General features: G+C 44.6%; 1 protein-coding gene across 3 annotated transcripts in view; it reads right to left on the bottom strand.

Annotated features, from left to right (window-relative positions):
• The window catches only part of C16H10orf90 (chromosome 16 C10orf90 homolog), a 237,714-nt gene that overhangs the window by 87,122 nt on the left and 130,338 nt on the right, over positions 1 to 20,254 (bottom strand). For 2 of the 3 annotated variants that reach the window (XM_059899883.1, XM_059899884.1), the window contains exon 3: positions 4,762 to 4,853. In XM_059899883.1, coding sequence (XP_059755866.1) covers positions 4,762 to 4,853 — 92 coding nt within the window. Of the gene's footprint in view, positions 1 to 4,761; positions 4,854 to 13,182; positions 13,205 to 20,254 lie in introns of those variants that run through there. The other variant, XM_059899885.1, reaches the window with a different exon arrangement.

The following is a 20,254-nucleotide window of genomic DNA, read 5'->3' as shown; positions in this document are numbered from 1 at the left end:
TATTTATATCAAAATTATACATATTTCACAGGAGTTTATAATGAATGCATTTGAGTTTATTTGAGTTGCATAACCCATTACATACCCAATACAGTGAAATTTTGTGAATGTGAATATAGAATGAAAGTAACTATTTTAGATGCAAATTCTGTTATTCATAACATAGAGTCATGGTCAAACCATTTATTTATTCACTCATCAGACAAATATTTATTGAGCACCTACTATGTGCCAGGCTCTGTGCTGGGTGCTGAGGGAACTTCCTGGACTCATGGAATTAACAGACCAGACATAACATCAAGCAGGTCATCAGATTGCCAGGCCAGGGATTATTAGGTTAAATTCTACTGAGTTTTTTCAGGTGTTTAGACTCAGCTTTGACAAAAGCCCCAACCAATAAACTGAGAGAAATTAAAAAGGAAACACTGTACTCTTTGTCCTTCAATCTATATCATACACTTGTATGGGAAGTTCTATTTATGAAATTTTATTTTCTCATTGAGATCTATGAAATAACTAAAGATAAGGTCTAACCTCTTAAAAATAAGTATCAGTTTGCCAGGGTTGCTATAACAGAGTACCACGGTCTGGGTGGCTTATGCAACAGAAATTTTATTTTCTCACAGTTCTGGAGGCTAGAAGTCCAAGGTCAAGGTGTCAGCAGGGTTGGTTCCCTCTGAGCCTTCTCCCTGTGTCTTCACATCTTCTTCCTTCTGCTTGTGTCTATGTCCTAATCTCTTCCTACAAGGACACCAGTTGTATTGGATTACGGCCCATCCTACCTAACTACCTCACTTAACCTTAATCACCTCTTTAAAGACCCTGCCTCCAAATACGCATTCTGAGGTTCTGGAGTTAGGACTCCAACATATAAATTTGAGGGGACACGATTCTGTCCGTAACAGACTACACGACATCACTTTGGGTCCTGCTCTTCTTCCGGAGCTGGGAAACCAAGAAAGAGATGAGGCAGAGGGGCTACTTGATATTCCTATCCACCAACTACTTTTGAAACAGGACAAATTTTCTTAAAAAGTAATCACATCTTTTATATCAAATATCTTCCCCAGTTAAGCTATTTCAAGGTGTCACTCCATCTGTCCTCTGTTAACTGAACATGGCTTTGAAAAAAGATGTCTTTTATCTAAACTAAAATTAACTGATGTAAGATTTGATTTGAAAGGAAGAAAATAATCTTGTATTTAAGATTAGATAAATAATCTTGTATTTAGAACATTCAAGGTCAGAGAGAGGTCAAATGAAAATAGTTGGGATTTGTGTCTGGCTTTTGTAGCAAATCATCCATGTCCTGACCATCACCACACAACACTACCTTTGTACACTCTCTTTTTCATAAATGTTGCTTTAAGATATTGATTTCTTTTAAATGTTTCAAGCATGATTTTGTAGTGCTGGTAACTGCTTTCATAGTTCTATTCATTTTATTGACTGTTTTTAACTTTATATTTATGCTTTAAGGCATATTACTAAGAAGGACTCCGCTTCATAAATTGAAGTAAGAGAGAGGTAAACATTAACTGATCAGGGAAATCAGATCCTGAACCACGGGAGTTAGGATGCTTCCATTCCTGTAGCAATTTATTTCTCCAAAGGATAAGCACCGAATCCAATCTATAGCTTTGAAACCTGTATTTTTCTCCATGAGACAATTCTTCCCTTTTCCATAGCTGTTCTGCAACGTACAACTGTATTTGCCAGTGGAGCCTTTGGTCCTGTCTCTCCACAGATACAAACTGAAGTTACCTTTGCATTAGCTGCCAGCATGCTTACTCCCACTTGGTTGATCTAGTATCATCATCACTAGGTAATCTGCCAACATAGTGGTATTTCATCCTGAATGTAAGAGTGTTTTCAAATGTATGGGTTCACTCTGGTATGTAACAATAGGGAAAGATGGTTTTAAGACAAAATGGAAAAATTGGAAATTGGAAGACAGGGATTGACACATATACACTATTATATATAAAATAGATAACTAATAAGGACCTACTGTATCACACGGGGAAGTCTACTCAATACTCTGTAATGACCTATATGGGAATAGAATCTAAAAAAGAGTGGATATATGTATATGTATAACAGATTCACTTTGCTGTGCACCTGAAACTAATATAACATTGTAAATCAACTATACCCCAATAAAAATTTATAAATAAATTAAGATTTTTTAAAAAAGAAAAATTGGAGATTTTCCCCCTCTCCATCCTGCAACTTTTATCTTTCCACACATTTACTAGAATCCAAAGGATTCAATGCAGTGTAATGTATTACAGTGAAAACCTGGCAAGAATCTAAATGAATTTTAAAAGGGGATTGGGCAAGTAAATCATGGCATGCACGACGGCATCATATTCTGCTGAAATTAAAAGTAAAGATTACAAAGAATTTAAATGATATGGGAAGTTGCCAGTGATGGAATGTTATGTAATAAAAGAAAGCTATAAATGTTGATATACATTACAGTCTTATGTTTAAAAATGTATGGGAAAAATAAGGGAAAGAAATATATAAATATTTTCTTATTTCTATATTCCTGTATTTTCCTAAGTGTCTATATGAAGTTGCCATTATTTTTGTTATAGGGAAAATTTAAACACTGTTTTTTAACAAAGAAAACTCTGTTCCATATTTCATTCCTCTTAAGTAATCACTTGGCTGAAGAAGTGCCTGCATATCATTTCTATGGCTTCGATGAATTTGAAAGGAAAAGTGATCAATCTTGTGCAGGCTCTGGAGGAGAGGCGGAGATTTATGGCAGTTACAAAGGAAGGGCATCCGTTTGGAGTGTTTCATCATCTTACAGCATCCTTATAACAAACACACAGGGACAAGCGTTCAAAGCTCAAAGTTAGGAGGGAAATTTGAAAGTCACACTATTGCTTTGATCAAAGTAGATGATCCGGATCACTACAAAGCATATGTTTAGAAGGTATGGTTTCTGGGCGTTAACTCAGTCATAGATAATAATCAAGTGTGAATATGTGAATGTGTGTGTGTGTGTGTGTGTGTGTGTGTGTGTTACAGAGACTCAGCCACATGGCCCCAAAGATCTATATCATTCATGACCAAACTGATTAATTTTAACATCAACAGGAAAATGCTGAACTTGACCAGCTCAATGTGAAAAACAGGTGGGAAAGATCTTCAGATGGAATCTTTCTTTAAAAAAAAAAGTAGCAGTTGACCTTCACATTATCCTCTCCTTCTTAACGGGGCATCTCCTGCCAGGGATGGTTCTCAATGGTCCACGGCTCCTCCAACTCATTTCCCTCCCTGCAGCCTGGGGTTCCTGCTCCTGCTCTCAGGGAACACATTAATTATTGCTACCCATCTTCGAATCTTCAGACAGGGAGCTCCGTGTTCCACATAGAAATGGCTTTAAATATTGATGACTAAATCTCAGGTCCCAGAACAGTGTCTTTTCTCCATCATGTGAGATTTCAGGCCTGGGGTCTCTGAGGAAACGTTGAACTTTATTAAACGCAAAGCTAAATCAAAGGATAATACCTAAGATAAGCATTTAGGGGGTAAAGTATTTTTTACAGATACCCTTGTTGCTTTAATGTTATGAGGGATCAATTCTTACAATTCCACCCTCTCTTAGAATTACAAAAGTTGGAGGCAGAATTTCATTTGTGAAAGACAAGAGATGCCTTGTAAACGGTAACACTTCAGACAATTCTTTCAGGCAGGAAAGTCCATATTTTAAGTTCTGTTCACTGGAATGAGCCTTGCTCTATGCCAGCCCTTTAGAGCAAGATCAGAACAGAAGCTCTGGAGCCAGACAGCTTATGAGCTGCGAGATTTGGGTCAAGTCAACTACTGGAGCTATTGAAGCTTTAATTTTCTCATCTGCAAAATAGGTATAATAACAGTACAGTTGTCCCTCGGTATCCAAGGGGGATTTGTTCCAGGAACGCCCTCAGATACCAAAATCCAGGGATGCTCAAGTCCTTTATATAAAATGGCAGAGTGTTTGCATACAACCTATGCACATCCTCCTGCATACTTTAAATCATCTCTAGAGTACTTATAATACCCAATACAATATAAATATTATGTAAATAGTTGCTGACGTGTGGCAAATTCAAGTTTTGCTCTTTGGAACTTTCTGGAAGTTTTTTTCCAAATAGTTTCAATCGGCAGTTGAGTGAACCCGCCGATGAAGAATGTGTGGATATGGAGAGCCAACGGTACCTCCCTCCCAGGATCACGGGAAGGACGAAATGAGTCAGTTAGACAGAGCCTGGCATGTGATACATTGTCAATACTACCACTGTGTACAGAGCTTTTTATTGTCTAGAATCAGAAACATTTCATTTTGTAAATATGACCTCTAATTTTCTTCCCCGAATGAGACTACTGACACGTTTTGCAGTTATAACAACCTGTGGTAACTTAGATTTCAAACTACCTCTTCTCCACCTTCACGATGCCAAATGGCATCCTCCTCTCTCTCCAGCAGATTAATTTTGGTTTAAAATTGAGATTCAATCACCATACTCTCTTTTGATACTGCAAATCTACAAATTATAGGTCAAGATTATAAAGGAATAATTGAATACACACTGCATACTTTAATGTAAAGTCTTAGTCATTGATGGTTAGATTTTCTGCTGTGTTGGTTCCATTTTCGACTAAACAAAATAAAATGCAAACACATCACAAGTAGTCCGGTGATCATGTTTTACAATTAGCTGCATTTTGCTGACTACTCTAGAAGTTAGAAACATATGTTACCTCAGTGAAGTCAGATTTCTTCTCTGGAACATCAGACTGGAGATTTTTACGGGCAATTTGATCGTGGGGACTGTACTGGTTGTCCCACAATCCTAGGCAAAGGGAGATAATATTGCTATTTTTTAGTATACGAAAGGATAAAATGGAGTATATAACTTTACTATAAAACTTAATGTCATCTACTCAAGTATTATATGAACCAATAGTGAATCCAGTGTACTCTGACCCATGATAAAACTTTGTCTGTTTCCCTCATTCACTCCACCCCTCCATGGAGGCTCTGAGCTCCTTATTACTTAGTTTATCAGGCTGCAAGATTCCTTCTTCCATACCACTGTTTATGTTCCTAGACTCAGGAATAACTGAACAAGTTTAGCCCTCACACATTCACCCATGTCCTGAGCTTACACCCAGCAGAAGAATCAGTTCTATGGATTTCTCAACAGCCCTGGAGTTAAGAAAGCCTGAACTTGCAAGGTCGACTTTTATCCAACCTCTTAACACAATCATTTTAGAAGGAGTCTTGAGCGACTCAGACACTGATATTGAAACTGCTTTGGAATATCTGAGGATAATTTTGTGATGATATCTGTGAGGATAAATGAGACACCGTAGACCACAATCCACATAAATACTGGCCGTAGCAATAGCCGAGAATATCATCGGATCCAAAAGCACAAAGCAGTGGGCCAAGAATTGTAGAACCTGGGCTCTGGTCCTGGCTCTACCATCCACCAGCCTGAAAACAATGGACAAGTTTACGGAATCGCTCTACGGAACTTCCTCATCCACCCAGCCTGCCCTGCACACCTCGCGGAAAGCTGGGTAGAAGAACAAAGCACCCTGTGAGGCAAACCAGCGGTATTAGGACGTCTGCCTGCGTGTCTTGCTGCTACTGCAGGAATGTGGGTCAAACACAAGAAGGTGGGGTAATGATGAGAGTCTGTGTGGCCCCATCTCCACAGCCCAGGGTCACAATGTCACTTCCACAAATGCAGACATTCTGGGGAAAGTGATTTTCCAAAAGACTACAAAGAATGCTTTCCCAGCGGCTGGTGCTGGTGATGAGAAAGAAGAGATTTAAGAAAGCAGCTCTCTAAATTAGCATATTGTCTTTATCAACTCATGAGAAGGGTTTATTAAAGAATTCAGATAAAATTTAAAGCATTTTATGGGAAAAATGATATGCTATAGTATTTTCAAGTTTGCAAAGGGGTCAGGACATGGCAATTTCAAGGGCTACCACGGACCCGTCCAAAGCCTATGTCTCGTCTTGTCCTTGGGTGATAAAAGAACTCCCGTCAGCTCGACCTAGACTTGTGGCTTGTCTCCATCCATCCCTGTTATTGAGTGACAGAGACAGTCATCCAAGATGATGTGCACAGATTACTTCCTGTGAAGCGCAAATATAAGACCTGAAAGATGTCATGGATTTCTGTGCAGAGTCGATACATCATGATGAACTGACAATAAAGCTGATGAAGATGGAAATCTCCTGGCTCTGGTCCTGTGGCACCACGTTTAAGAACTCCACAGTCAGCACAGGTCTGGGGCCAGACCGGCCTGGGTCTGCATCCCAGCTCAGCTCACCTGCAGTAGGGGAGTTGCTCACCCGTTCTGAGTTTCTTTATCCATAAAGTGCAGATAATAACACCTCCTGCCCAGCCTTGCCATCCGTGCACTAAGGGTAACGTATGTAAAGTGCTCGGGCTGGTGTGGGAGGCGGGGTTAATGCTCGATAAATGACCCTGGTTATGATTGTTAATGAGCAGGACCAAGGCAGCTGTCCCCCGTCCCCCACTCAGACCCAGATGGTCACTATCACCAAGGCATCCGTGCTCACTGGAATCAGGCCACAAAGTCCCAGGGTCTCTGGCTACGTGTGAGACTTTGGGCAATGACTCAGCATCCCTTGGTTCCTTGCTATGAAATGGAGATATTGATGCTTACTTCACAGAGTTCCTGAAAAAAGGATAAGTGACCTAAATCGCTAGCCTGTAGCACAATGCCCAGATTAGAACAACATGCAACAAGCATTAGCTATGGAGAAGTGTCATCGTCTCTAGCAGGGAGGAGGGAGACTGCCACCGTCAGACAAGCAGGGGCTGTGTATGAGTGTCTGATCGCTGTTGTAACAAATGGCCACAGACTTAGTGGCTTAAACAACACAAACATATTACGTTACAGTTCTGGAGGTCAGAGTCCAATATGGGTCTCCCTGAGCTAAAATCAAGGTGTCGACAGGGCTGCACTCCTGTGGGAGGGGCTGGGGAGACCTTATTTCCTTGCCTTTCCACCTTCTAGAGGCTGCCACGTTCCTTGGCTCATGGCCCCTCATCACTCCAAACTTTGTTTCCATCGTCACATCTCTTGTGATTAGATTGGGCCAGCCAGATAATTCAGGATAATCTTCCCATCTCAAGGTTCTTAATGCCACCTGCAGAGTCCCTTTTGCCATGAAAGGTAATATATTCGCAGGTTCTGGGAACGAGGACGTGGACATATTTCGGGGGACCATTATTACGCCCATCACAGCCTAGTTGGGGAGCCTGAGGTTGGAATGTAGGGCCTTTAAAATGGTGACGCTATGGGAAAGTACTTACAATGCAACATTAACTGAAAGAAAGGAATCAAAGGCTTATGAATCCCATGATTGCAACATGCAAAATTTTTTAAAATGTGTGTGGGAATCCACACAAATGGTAAAGTTGCAACTTAGAGTTACGAGCCTGTTTTTGAGTAAAACTGAGGTGAGACTACGGCCACGCATGAGGGTGCCTGATCAATTAATGACGACCCCAAAGGCCTCAGGAGGGGGATTACCAGAATGGTAAAAAGTAGAGACTTTGGGGAAAGAAAGACCCTGATTCAAATCCTTCTCTGACACTAACCATTTGGGCAGTTTAAGACATTTTGGGCAAGTTCCTTAAATTGTCAGAGTCTCATTTTCCCATGTGTCAGAGGAAACACAAGACCTGTCTCCTAGGGGGTTTACAAGGAATCATGTGACAACGAATATCAAGAATTTAGCAGAGTGCCTGTCACGTGGTAACACCTCCCCTGTCCCTTCCCACCTGACCACATAATTGTCACTACTGACAGAGCCCCCCTCTATTGGGTGGCCCTATTCTGGCATCTCTGAATAAGGCAAAGCCAGTGGACATTTGGGGCAGGTTACCGAGAACAAGACTGATAGGAGTTTGGGCATTTTCCAGCGCCTGGGGTTGGTGTCCCCAGTACAGAAATTTTCAGAAGCCAGGACACATGGCACCTGGCCTTGGTTTCTGGAAGAGATCCTGCTGCAAGGGCAGGAGGTGGCCAGGCCAGTCTGCTCCCTCTCTCCACAGCGCGAGCTGGTCTTTCCCAGAGCTCTCGCAGGGGCAGGTGCCTGTCCCAGGGCCAGCAAGTCAATTTCACTCTGCATCAGGAAATGGTCCCGGTTAAAAGGAAACTGGCAGAGGGCGGGTGGGCCCTGAGCACCTGTAGGATAGACAGGGCTTCGTCACAGGAGTCGGGCAGTCCAGGTCCAAATACTAGTTGTGTGCCTCTGTGTAGTTTACGTAACTTCAGGGCCTCCAGTTTCCCTGCTACGGATCTAGAACACTGAGTTGACTCTATTCCTGCCCTGCCCCGTTGCCTTGCTGCCCCCGGCTGCTGGGAGAGTAGCTGTCAGAGGCTCCCAGCTTTGCTCATCTCTGAGAACCATCCTCGACAAAGGCTATACTTTTCTCCACCTTGGCCCACAGCCAGTGGTGACTCTGAGGGGTACAAAAGCCAGGGCAACTCTTTTGTTTGTTCCAGAGCATAAACCGAGGGCCAGACTGTACCTGAGACCCATCCTTCCTCACCACCTTCCCCATCAGGCCTCCCTCACTCTCTCTCATGGTTCTGTCCTGAAGAGCACCCCCTCCCTCATGCCCCCTAATCCCTGCCTCAGGCTCTGCTTCTTGGAAGCTCAACACAGTTCCAGCTCACGGTGCTGGCTAATAGTGGGGGCTCTCAACGTGGGTCCCCATGCCAGCAGCCTCAGCATCACGGGGTGACTTGTTAGAAATGCACATTCTCTGAAATAATGCTATTTGCAGCAACATGCATGGACCTAGAGATTATCATATTAAGTAAAATAAGTCAGGCAGAGAAAGACAAATATCATATGATATCACGTATATGTGGAATCTAAAAAATGATACAAATGAACTTATTTATAAAACAGAAATGGACTCACAGACCTAGAAAACAAACTTATGGTTACCAAAGGGGAAGGGGGGGAAGGGATAAATTAGGAATTTGGGATTAACATATACACACTACTACATATAAAATAAACAGCAAGGTCCTACTGTATAGCACAGGGAACAATATTCAATATCTTGTAATAACCTACAATGAAAAAGAATCTGAAAAAGAACATATATTTTATATATATATATATATATATATACATATAAAATGTATACCCAAAACATTCAAATCAACTATACATCAATAAAAACATTAAAAAATAAAAATGTTTTTAAAAAGAAATGCAGGGACTTCCCTGGTGGTCCAGTGGCTGGGACACTGTGTTTCCACTGCAGGGGGCGTGGGTTCGAGCCCTGGTCAGGGAACTAGGATCCCACATGCCTCCTGGGGCGGCCAAAAAAAAAAAAAAAGAAAGAAATGCACATTCTCAGGTCCCACCCACTGACCGGCAGACCTACAGATTCAGAAACTCTGGCACAGGACTCAGCCTTCTGGGCTTTACTAAGCCTTCTAGGACACTTCCTGCAGCTCAAGTCCAAGAACACTGTTGGTCTTAGACTAACAAGCTCCTGTACGGATGGTGACTTTAGGCCCTAGAAGGTGATGGGAGTGCTTTTGATTCACCATCATCCCACGGCTTTTAGAAAACCACACCTAGGGCATCAAAATGGGGCTTCTTATCAATGCTTACAATGAGAATGAAGCCATCAGGAATGGCAGCGGGCTGTTATTTTGAAGCAAACTAAACCTCAGCCTGGTGAGCCACCCACTCACGGCTGGTTAAAGAACTGGTTGTGTGCGGTGCCCAGTGCCCTCTGTGCCCGGGGAGAGTGTCAGTGCATGGGCACGTCTGATGAGGGTTTCTCTCCCGTGATGGTTGGAAAGATGGAACTGCTTCTGTCTCCACCAGCCTGAGACGTTCCTCCACAGCCACTCCTGCCCTGGAGGCCTTCCCGGAGGCCAAGCGCAGAACAACATGAACTGAGTATGAGGCCCTGACCCAGGTTCTCCTGGACTCCAGTGTCCTCCCTGGAGGGAAGAGTGCTTCAGGGATGGGATCCATCTGGGCGGGAGTTTATGCCGCACTCAGGGTGATGGAGGCCCCCGGGCTGGACCGGGCGGCAAAGGCAGTGAGAGGCTGTCTCCTCCCACAGCTCTAAGGGAAAGTCACAGTCTGGCTACTTCTGGCCCCAATAAGCCACTGGGAGAGCCCTGCCAGCCAAGGGACCCAGGAAAGGTGTGGGATGGGGTGGATTTAGACAAAAGTGGACGTGGGGTGGGAGAAGGTGGCGCAGCCCAAGCAGAGGCAAAAGAGAAAAGTGGAAACGGCTCAAGGGAACGTGTAAGAGCAGAGAAGTCCAGCAAATCTGGGAAATGGCAAGCAGCATGTGGCGTGAAGCCTGGGATACGGGGAAGGCATTGCATACAATTCCCATGCGGCACCTAGCGTGGCTTGAGTTGTCTGTACAAAAATAGCCGACGAGCCACATCACGCATTGACTAATGAACCCATCCATCGAAATCGTGTGTAAATAATGAACGCCCCAGCCTTTCGTTAGTACAGAGAGCTTGCTTGTTTTCATATCTCTATCATGTGTATCAGGGACAGAGATGGGACAGTCACATTCCCGCTTCACAGACTGTAAACGCTTCCCTCATTTCTAGTCTGATAGGAGGCAAGGTTTACTCGGAATTTTCACCTGCCCTCAGCAATACCCCTTTCTTAATATTCTAAGTAGATGCTTCTCAGAGACAATCACTTTTCAGATTTGAATTAAGCTATCACCTCTGTGAGATCTGACCATGTTAGCCACCCCGTGCCTCTGGACCATCTTTTCATGGTTGACTTTTGGAACAATGGGGTCTTCTTACTGTCTTCTCCCTCTTGGCTACTGTGTCTTCCTTTCTTTAGTGGGTTCTCTCCTTGACTCCCTCCGGGTCCTCCTACCAAATCTCAGACCAATGCCAAGGAAAGACCCAGACCTCACCTGTGGGCACCAGCCCTTAGAACCAGCTGCCTTCAAGCCCCCTCAAACTCAGCTTTTCCAAAAAGGGACCAACCAACTCCCCTCAAGCTGCTGCCACTACAGTCTCCTCCTTCCCCTCCTCTTCCTCCTCCTCCCCCCTCCCCTTCCTCCCCTTCCTCCTCCCCTTCCTTCCCCTCCCCTTCCTCCCCCATATCCATCTTCTTGGCAAGTGGTCACCATCCTCCCATCACGCACAATAGAAATTGAGGTGCCCCCTCCACACCCACCCTTTCCTTCACTGCCAATGTCCAGCTAAAAGCCAAGTCCTGATTTATCTCATGAAAAAGGCTCTGCTACATCTCATCAGCTTAATCTTCCCTGAACTGCCTGGTCTCAGCAAGGTCACAATCAAGTGGTGACCCCACCAGCCTCGTCTCCTGTCAGGTACTCCCAAATCCCCTTGACATTGCCAGTTTGTGACCTTGTGAAGGTCACATGCTCCTTTGAAAACTCTAATGAAGGGCATACATTTTCCCCCCAGAACAGGACCTGGGAAACATACACATAACAATCTGAGTCAATGTGCATGGGGTGCTGGGGCTCAAGGAGACCAGGATATGGGCATGTATCTGGACAAAACTATAATTCAAAAAGATACATGCACCCCTATGTTCATAGCAGCACTATTCACAATAGCCAGGACATCGAAACAACCTAAATGTCCACTGACAGATGAATGGATGAAGAAGATGTGGTATATATATACAGTGGAATATTACTCAGCCACAAAAAAGAATGAAATAATGCCATTTGTATCAACATGGGTGGACCTAGAGATGATCATACTAAGTAATTCAGACAGAGAAAGACAAATACCTTACGATATCACTTATACGTGGAATCTACAATATGACACAAACGAACTTATCTACAAAACAGAAAAAGATTCACAGACATAGCGAATGGTTGCCAAGGGGGAGGGTGGTAGGGGGTGGATACACTGGGAGTTTGGGATTAGCAGATGCAAACTATCATATATAGAATGGATAAACAACAAGGTCCTACTGTATAGCACAGGGAACTACATTCAGTATCCTGTGGTAAACCATAATGGAAAAGAATGTATGTTTATGTGTAACTGAGTCACTTTGCTGTACAGCAGAAATTAACACAACGTTGTAAATCAACTATACTTCAATAAATAAATTTTTAAAAAAGAAATAATCCAAAGACTTTGAAGTTTAAAAGTCTATTAAGTAAAATTATTTGCATGAAATAATTCTCTAATTATTCTCTAATAAAATCTCTCCCAAGTTCCAAAAAAGAATTTAAAAAAGGAGATCAGGATAGAAAGCCTTAAAATAAGCCTCCTTCTCCTTCCTGGATGTGGCTGCTTCATCGTCTCTGTGACTTTGGCCTTGGATGACACCTGCCCAACTTTCCCAGGGGGCTAACTCCTCTGCACGGCTCAAGACCACCTCCTCTCAGAAGGGCTCCTAGGCCTGCCCCCACCCCACATGCCTTCCAACCTGTGTTGCCACCTGTATTCATTTCCTGGAGCTCCCATAACAAATTACCACAAACAAGGCAGCTTAAAACAATGGCAATTTATTCTCTCAGGGTTCTGGAGGTCAGACGTCTGACACCAAGGTGTTAGTAGGGCTGTGCTCTCTCTGCAGAATCCAGGGGAGAATCCATCCTTGCCTCTTCCTAGCTTCTGGTGGCTGCTGGCCACCCTTAGCATCCCTTGGCTTGTGGCAGCATCACTGGTCTACCTCCATCCTCACATGGCCATCTTCCCTGTGTCTCCAAATCCCTCTGTCTTTATAATGACCCCAGTCGCTGGATTGACGTCCCATCCTAACCCAATATGACCTCATCTGCAAAGACCCCATTTCCAGATAAGGTCCCATTCACAGGTCTGGGGGTTAGGACTTGAACACGTCTTTGGGGGGACACAATTCAACCCAGCACAGCGCTCCCTGACAGGCTGGCATCACTGTGTGTCCTCGCTACGCTGGCCTGTAATCGTCTGTTCTGAGTCTGTCCCCCAGGTTGACAGAGGCCGGTAGAGGACGTCTCACCATCACCTTCGCCCTGTGCGCAGCACGGCGCCTGCCAACTGAACACATTCGCTGAGTGTCGACTGAACGAACAAATTATTTTATATTTTGCTAAGAGTTTTATCTATGGGAAAAAAATCAGAACATACCTTCCTCTGACAGTTTGATCATATCCCACTGATGTTTCAAAGACATTTTACTTAGATTCAAAGGTCTTTTAATGACAATGATGCGCTTGGCGAAAGGAAAGAAAAGTCGGCCACAGTTTACATCTGCAATTCCTCTCAGAATGAGTCAGGCTCCCACCTTCCGCGCTGGGCTGAAGAACCTCCAAACACTCTACCTGTGATGAAGTCACCAGAATGTTTCCATGGCAACTGGGGAGGGGGTGGGGTGTCCACCCTGTGCTATTTCTCCTGAGCAGGAACAGCAATCATCACGCTGACATTTATATCTGAGGCTTTGTTAGCAAGTAAAACACGTTTGCACAACCATTAAAGTTTTCTGCAGAGCACTGTTAGATGTGAGACAAAGAACTACTGCCTACAGTCAGATACACAAAGAACTACTGCCTACAGTCGGATACACATTTCCCCTCAACTTCTCATTACTTTTTTATTTTTCACCTTGTTTTGGTGATGCTGGTTCTCTTGCCAGGCAGCATTTTTACTGTGGAAATGTTCCCTTAGTATTAAAATACATTCAGGTAACACCACCATGTTAATTTGTTTACCCTACTTGTAATATGTGTTACCGACTTTTGCAAACCGGTTTATCTAGAAAATTGGGCAACACAGCAGTCTGTTTACTGTGCAAACTATTATAAGAATGATCAATTCCTACAATTTAATAAAATACCTTTGACACTAAATTATAATGAATATTATTTTCTAATGTATACCCAATCACGTTTGAGGTAGCTTATAATTAACAACACAGATAAAAACCAGCCAAACCGTGATAAAAGAAGCAAGTAATGAGCTGGAGAAATCATTGGACCATAAAGCCTGGGCTAAAGATGACCCTGGCACAGAAGAATCACAAACTAAGGGTGAGTTTGCAGCAGCCAAGGCCAAAGGGGGGGACGTGATAAATTGCATAACTCATTGCCTTTCAAATGAAATACACCGTTTCATACAGAGAGTGGTTTTATCCCCTGGGACAAGGCATTGATAGCATGGGTCTTTATATAAATGGGCAGCACCTCTGTAAGCTGGTTCATAAACACCAGGACAGTGTAAATTTCACTGGACAACCCCAAGGTGCTTTGAGTCGGGTCAGTGTCACTATTACGCCATCATGGCTAAAATTTATTGTGTGATCACAGCAAGACAGATATTGGATACAAAGGTTATCTCCTTTAACACTCAGAATGACCTTTGGAGGAGAGCACAATTATTATCCCCATTTTGCAGATGAGAAGGCTGAGCCTAGTTGAAGTAACCTGCCAATCATTACCTGTCCAATAAGCTTCAAGCTGAGAGTTTGCAATATTAATGATCACTGCACAGGTAGAAAAGGTAGAAATGGAGCGGAATCTGTAGGGTCTGATAACCTCTCCTATGAAGCTTGAGAAAGTGGACGGAGCAGCCTGGGTTTGGGCGTCAGAGGAGCTCCCTCACTCTATCGCTGTTTGCTCCTGAGTTAAGGGGGCAAACTGAAGGGCTGAGAACTATGAAAAGTTTGCACGGGCCCAGCACACTGCCTGTCAATATCGGGCCCCCCCCAAAATGGAACGTGTTATTAGCTGCAGTTTTACATACTTTTCATCTCTTCCAGAAAATGATGGAGTATAATACAGACCTGCCCAATAATGAATAAAAACCTGCCCACTAATTCTGTCTACTCGGGCTCTAGCTGATTTCTGAGACACCCGGAATCGGAGGCACCGTGCCTCTGCCCTTGGTGCCCGGGCATGGTTCTGGGGTCTGCCTTTCTGTGGCAGGAGCAGGGTCCCCCCCTGGAGGACCGGGTAAGACCACCGGGTGCAAGGACCCTGCAACTGAATATGCTCGCATGCATGCACCAGCCCTCTAAACCGCGAGGCCCCGCTCACATGGGTGGCATCGGCGGGATCATGCCACAACCTCAGTTCTGCCAACAGGTACTGGGAATCTGACGTCTTTGAGGACCTAGGTCAGGTGCTGGGCTAACAAAGATGAATAGAGCACAGGAGTTCCCATCTATAAAGAGCTCAGAGTCCGATGAAGGAATAAGACGCACAACGAGACCTTTTTCAATGCAACATGGATTTGATTATTTCCTCTTATGGGCTTCCACCCTCCCTTTACTTGTGGTAAAATACACAAAATTTACCATCTTAGCCATTTTTAAGTGTCCAGTCCTGTGGCATTAAGCACGTCCATCTACACCGTGTTGGGCAACCATCACCCCCGTCCATCCACAGAACTTTTTCATTTTCCCAAACTGGAACTCTGTCCACCTTAAGTCATAACCGTTTCCCCCTCCCCCAGCCCCTGACCACCGCCCTTCTACTTTCTGTCTCTATGAATTTGACTGCTATAGGGACCTCAAATGAGCGGAATTATACAGTGTCTGTCTTGTTGTGACTGGCTTATTTTACTCAGCCTGATGTCTTCAAGGTTCATCCATGTTGTTTCATGTGTCAGAATCTCCTTCCTTTTAAAGGTGAATAGGAACTTCCCTGGCGGCCCAGTGGTTCAGATTCCACGCTGCCACTGCAGGGTACGCGGGTTCGATCCCTGGTCCGGGAACTAAGATCCTGCGTGCTGCGCAGCACAGCCAAAAAAAAATTTTTTTAATAAAAAATTTAAAGAGGTAAATAATATTCCATTGTACGGATGGACCGTACTTTGTTTATCCGTTCATCTGTCGACGGACACTCGGGTTGCTTGCACCTTTAGGCTATTATGAATAACGCTGCTGTGAACATGGCTGTACCAATATCACTTCGAGTCCCTGCTTTCAGTTCTTTCTACAGGTTGTCTTCTGCCTTTCATTCTGTGGTCCTGCCTTGGTCATATAACCCAACATTTTCTTAGCAATCACTAGAGTCTTTTTTGAGGGGTACGTAGGGCAAAGAGATAGCCACATGGGTAGATAAGTTTAGTAGTTGTCTTAAAAGAACTATCCTTTCCTCCCTTCCTACCCACGTGCATGGGGAGAAGGAGTGGGTCTTGTTTTAAGCCCTTGACAGGGGGAAGCAGTTAAGCACAGGTTGTCTCTGACATGTAACCCAAACGTCTTCAACATGGGCTCCAACCTGAAAAGGAAAGAAGGTGCCACCTCCCCCCCTCCCCTCCCCCCACCCCCTCCCCTCCCCCCCAGAAAGGACTCTGTGAGCTGGGAGGAAGCCCAGGTCCGAGAAGACCAGGGCCTGTGCAGGGGGGTGAGGGGTCTGCTGAACTTTCTGGGAACATGCAGCCTCACCTAAGCAGAGGGCCTGGGTGTGGGCAGCAAGAAGGGGCAGTGGGAGAGGTGGAAAGAGGAGGAGTTTTCCTTTCTTTTGGTCCTAACACAGCACGATTCAGCAGGACAAGTCCAGACAAGCAGCTGAGACACTGCTCAGCTGTGACCTGAGCCAGTCAGCGCCCCTTGGGCTCAGCTTCCCCATCTGTGACATGAGGAGTCATATCACATGCGTGGCCTCCAGGACGCCACCTGGCTCCGCCAGGAGTCTTGCCCACGATGGCTGGGCCATGAGGTGCTGGGGACATTGGAGGGAGGGGGTGTGGGAGCGGCATCTCTGCCTCTTTCGTGAACTGGCACGTGGCGTCGTGACACCGTCTCGTCTTCAAGGAACAGCGAGCTCACTGGACAAGCATCATCGCTACCCTGTACTGAACGTCATGGAGTGGTTTGATCTCAGAGGTGACCGTTTCTGCCCCCCCAGGTTCCCCCCAGTTGAGATCTAGGCTGCAGTGGGGCCCCGATCACCTGCTGGTTATCTAGGCAGCTTTCTGCAGGATGAGCAGGGGTGGATTGTGTGCCTTTAGACCGGCGCTGGATCACAACCGACACACAAAGAAGAAAAATGGGACGTCACTGGAACCTCCTGCAAAAGAACCTGGAGCCACATCTGGCCCAGCTGCAAAGCCACATGCTCCAGACAGACCAGCAGAAGCTGTCGGCTCAGGGTTCATTCTGTAAACAAGCCACCAAAATATTTTCATAAGATGTCAGAATGGATTTCCTCTCCTTCATGAGGGGCAATGTAGCTCTTGTTTGTGGGGCTGTGGAGCTTCTTGATTCTTGTCCTTTCAGCTGCCTCGGCCAGAGCCTGTCTGGAGCCTGGAGCAGGAGCCCACAGAGATGATCACACGTTCTGCCATGAGCTGGACAACTGAGGTCCGTGTGGTGTCTGAAGCTCCAAGTTGTAAATCTCCCATTATAGGAGCCATTGGCCACACACTGCACATCGGGGGTCTGGGGAGAGAGATGCTGTCACGGAACCATATCCAAGAGCCCAGCATTCAAGGAAAAAACCCATGCTTGGAGGTGCTCACACCCTACTGCCATTATCCTGTATTCCTACCTAGAAAGCCGAAGTGGCCTCTCTACTGAATTCGCCAGCAGCTCATCAGCTGTGCTGCACAGTTAGAACGAGGCTGGTATTCTCTCTGGCTGTGATTTTTGTTTTGAGCTGTCGTTGCTGAATGGAGAAAAGATCCTAGCACTCTGTGTCCCCTACTAGTCCCTCCTGCTGTAACAGATCCAAAACTTAGGCAGGAACAACTGTCCCCTTATAGGTATAGCCTTGTCCTCACCTGCCGCTATCCAAAAAAAGGAAACAGAGGCTCAAAGAGGGGCAGGGCTTGCCAGAGAAGCTCTCAGCTGGGAAGTGGCAGAGTCAGGCTTGCTCAGTTGAGTCTAATAAAGACCCCAGATTGCTGGCTGTCAGTCAAGTTATCTTCTAACCACACCCTGTCTAGCTGGGCTGAGCTGCCCTCCCCCTGTAGTTGATTCTTTAAAAAATAGAATTCACGTACCATAACACTTTTCCTCTAAAGTGTAAAATTCAATGGTTTCTGTATAGTCACAGAGTTGTGCAACTATCACCGCAATCTAATTCCAGAACATTTTCGTCATCCACAAAAGAAGCCCCGTACCCATTACTCCCCATCCTTGGAAACCACTAACATATGTTTTCCGGATTTGCCTATTCTGGACATTTCATATAAATAAAATCATACGCGTGTGGGCTTTTGTGCCTGGCTTCTTTCACTGAGTAACACGTATTCAAGGTTCATCCATGTTGTAGCATGCGTCAGAATTTCATTCCTCTCTATGGCCAAATAATACTCATTTTGTATCAAGGTTCATACTGTATGGATAGAGCACATATTGTGCATCTATTTATTAACTGATGAACACTTGGGTTGTTTCCACTTTTTGATTATAATAAACAATGCTACCATGAACATTTGTGTACAAGGTTTTATGTGGACACAGGTTTTCTTTCTCATGGGATATATATACCTAAGGGTGGAATCGCTGGGTCATATGGTAACTACATGTTTAACTTTTTGAGGAAATGTCAATCTGTTTGACTGCACTATTTTACATCCCCACTAGCAAAGTATGAGGGTTCCATTTTCCCCATCTTTGCCAACACTTGTTATTACCCATTTTTTAAATTACAGCCTCCTAGTGGCTATGAGGGAGTATCTCACTGTGGGTTTGATTTGCATTTCCCTGATAACTAATAATGTTACGCATCTTTTCATGTGCTTACTGCCCATTTGCAATCTTCTTTGGAGAAATGTCTATTCAGGTCCTTTGCTCAAATTTTAAGTTGGGTTATTTGTCTTTTCACAAAAGCAGCTCTAGGAAAAAGAAGACTATCATGCTCCCCATTCCCCTTCCCCTCAAATGAGTGAAAGGAACAACAGTGATTCCCAGACCCCCCTAAGGCAGCATCTCATTTCTATGCACCTTCAATGATAGCAGCATTACTGCATGAAGGCTTAAGAGAATGTTCTTGGTGTTCCACAGATATGGGCTTGAATCTAGCTTGAACAGTTATAAAGTTTGTGAGTTAGATGATCCACCTAACTTCTCAGCTTCCCCATCTCCCAAACAGGGATCACGATATCAATTCACTGGACTGGTGTGAGAGCTAAGAGAGGAGACATACTGAAAGCCCTCAGCATGTGACTTGTCACATGGAAAATACCCAATAAAATTCATTTCCTTATGTATCCAGCAAATATTTTTAGAGCATCACCATGGGCCAGGCACTGGTCTCGACCCCAAAGTCACAGCAACAGGCAAAATAAAGGGAAAATTTCTGCCTTCATGGAGATTATATGCAGCTTACCATTCTAGCAAAAGTTAATGATGCTGTTATTATTATAATTTGACATTTTTACTCTTGATTGCAAAATAAGTCCAGGCTCACCAGAAACTAGAATGACAAGATAAAAGAAGTTTCACTAATGAACTTGAACTTTAGAGAGACGAGGCATTAGCTTCAGTAATTACAGCTCTCCTGCCAGTGCCCCAGCGTGGCCTTTCTTCTATACTTGCACAGAGACATGAAAGGGGAGAAGCCACTGGCAGTGGCTCACGAATGTGAAAAAAGGTGCAAACACCAAGATTCAGCACTTCCAGGTGTTCAGGGAAAAGGAGGGATAATACACACTTACCAATCTGGGGGAGGGAGTTAGAAGCCTAAGAACAGATCATTAAAACCAAAAATAGGATAAAGAAGTAAATGAGAAGTGTGCTTGGGAAGAAAGAGTGAGCAGAGCAGCTCTTGCAGCTTGAAAAGCCGGTCCAGTGGGGCTGGGTGCGACTGAACATGAAATTGAATGGAGAGTAAAACGCTGGCCTTGAGAACTCTTCTGTGGAGTGGGAGCAAAATCCACTGCAGCAAATGAGGTTGAGGAATCACGGGAGATGCTGCTGTGTTTGGAGGTCGGCAGTTCTGCATGGGAAACACAGGAAGCTGACCTGCACTCAAGGCCAGCTCCGCCATGGACTGGCCGTGTCAACTAACGAGTCACTGACCTTCTCTTTGCTCATCTGCAAAACAGGTTCAGCAATTTTGACCTCATCAAGCAGGTTAGACTCTCAAGTCCTTCTAAAGAACATTCCCACCACCTGGGAAGTAAGGCCTCTAGGATAACCCCGTGGTTGATTCCCAGCCTACTGTGGGGTTTTCTGAGATGTCCAGATGATGGCAGCCCCTTTGTGAGTGTGAGGCGATAGGTCAAACCTAGTTCGAGAGGAAAATCA

Source organism: Balaenoptera ricei, chromosome 16 (assembly GCF_028023285.1).
Source record: "Balaenoptera ricei isolate mBalRic1 chromosome 16, mBalRic1.hap2, whole genome shotgun sequence".
Lineage (NCBI taxonomy): Eukaryota > Metazoa > Chordata > Mammalia > Artiodactyla > Balaenopteridae > Balaenoptera > Balaenoptera ricei.
Note: the sequence above shows the minus strand (reverse complement) of the source record. Positions and strands in the feature narration are given on the sequence as shown.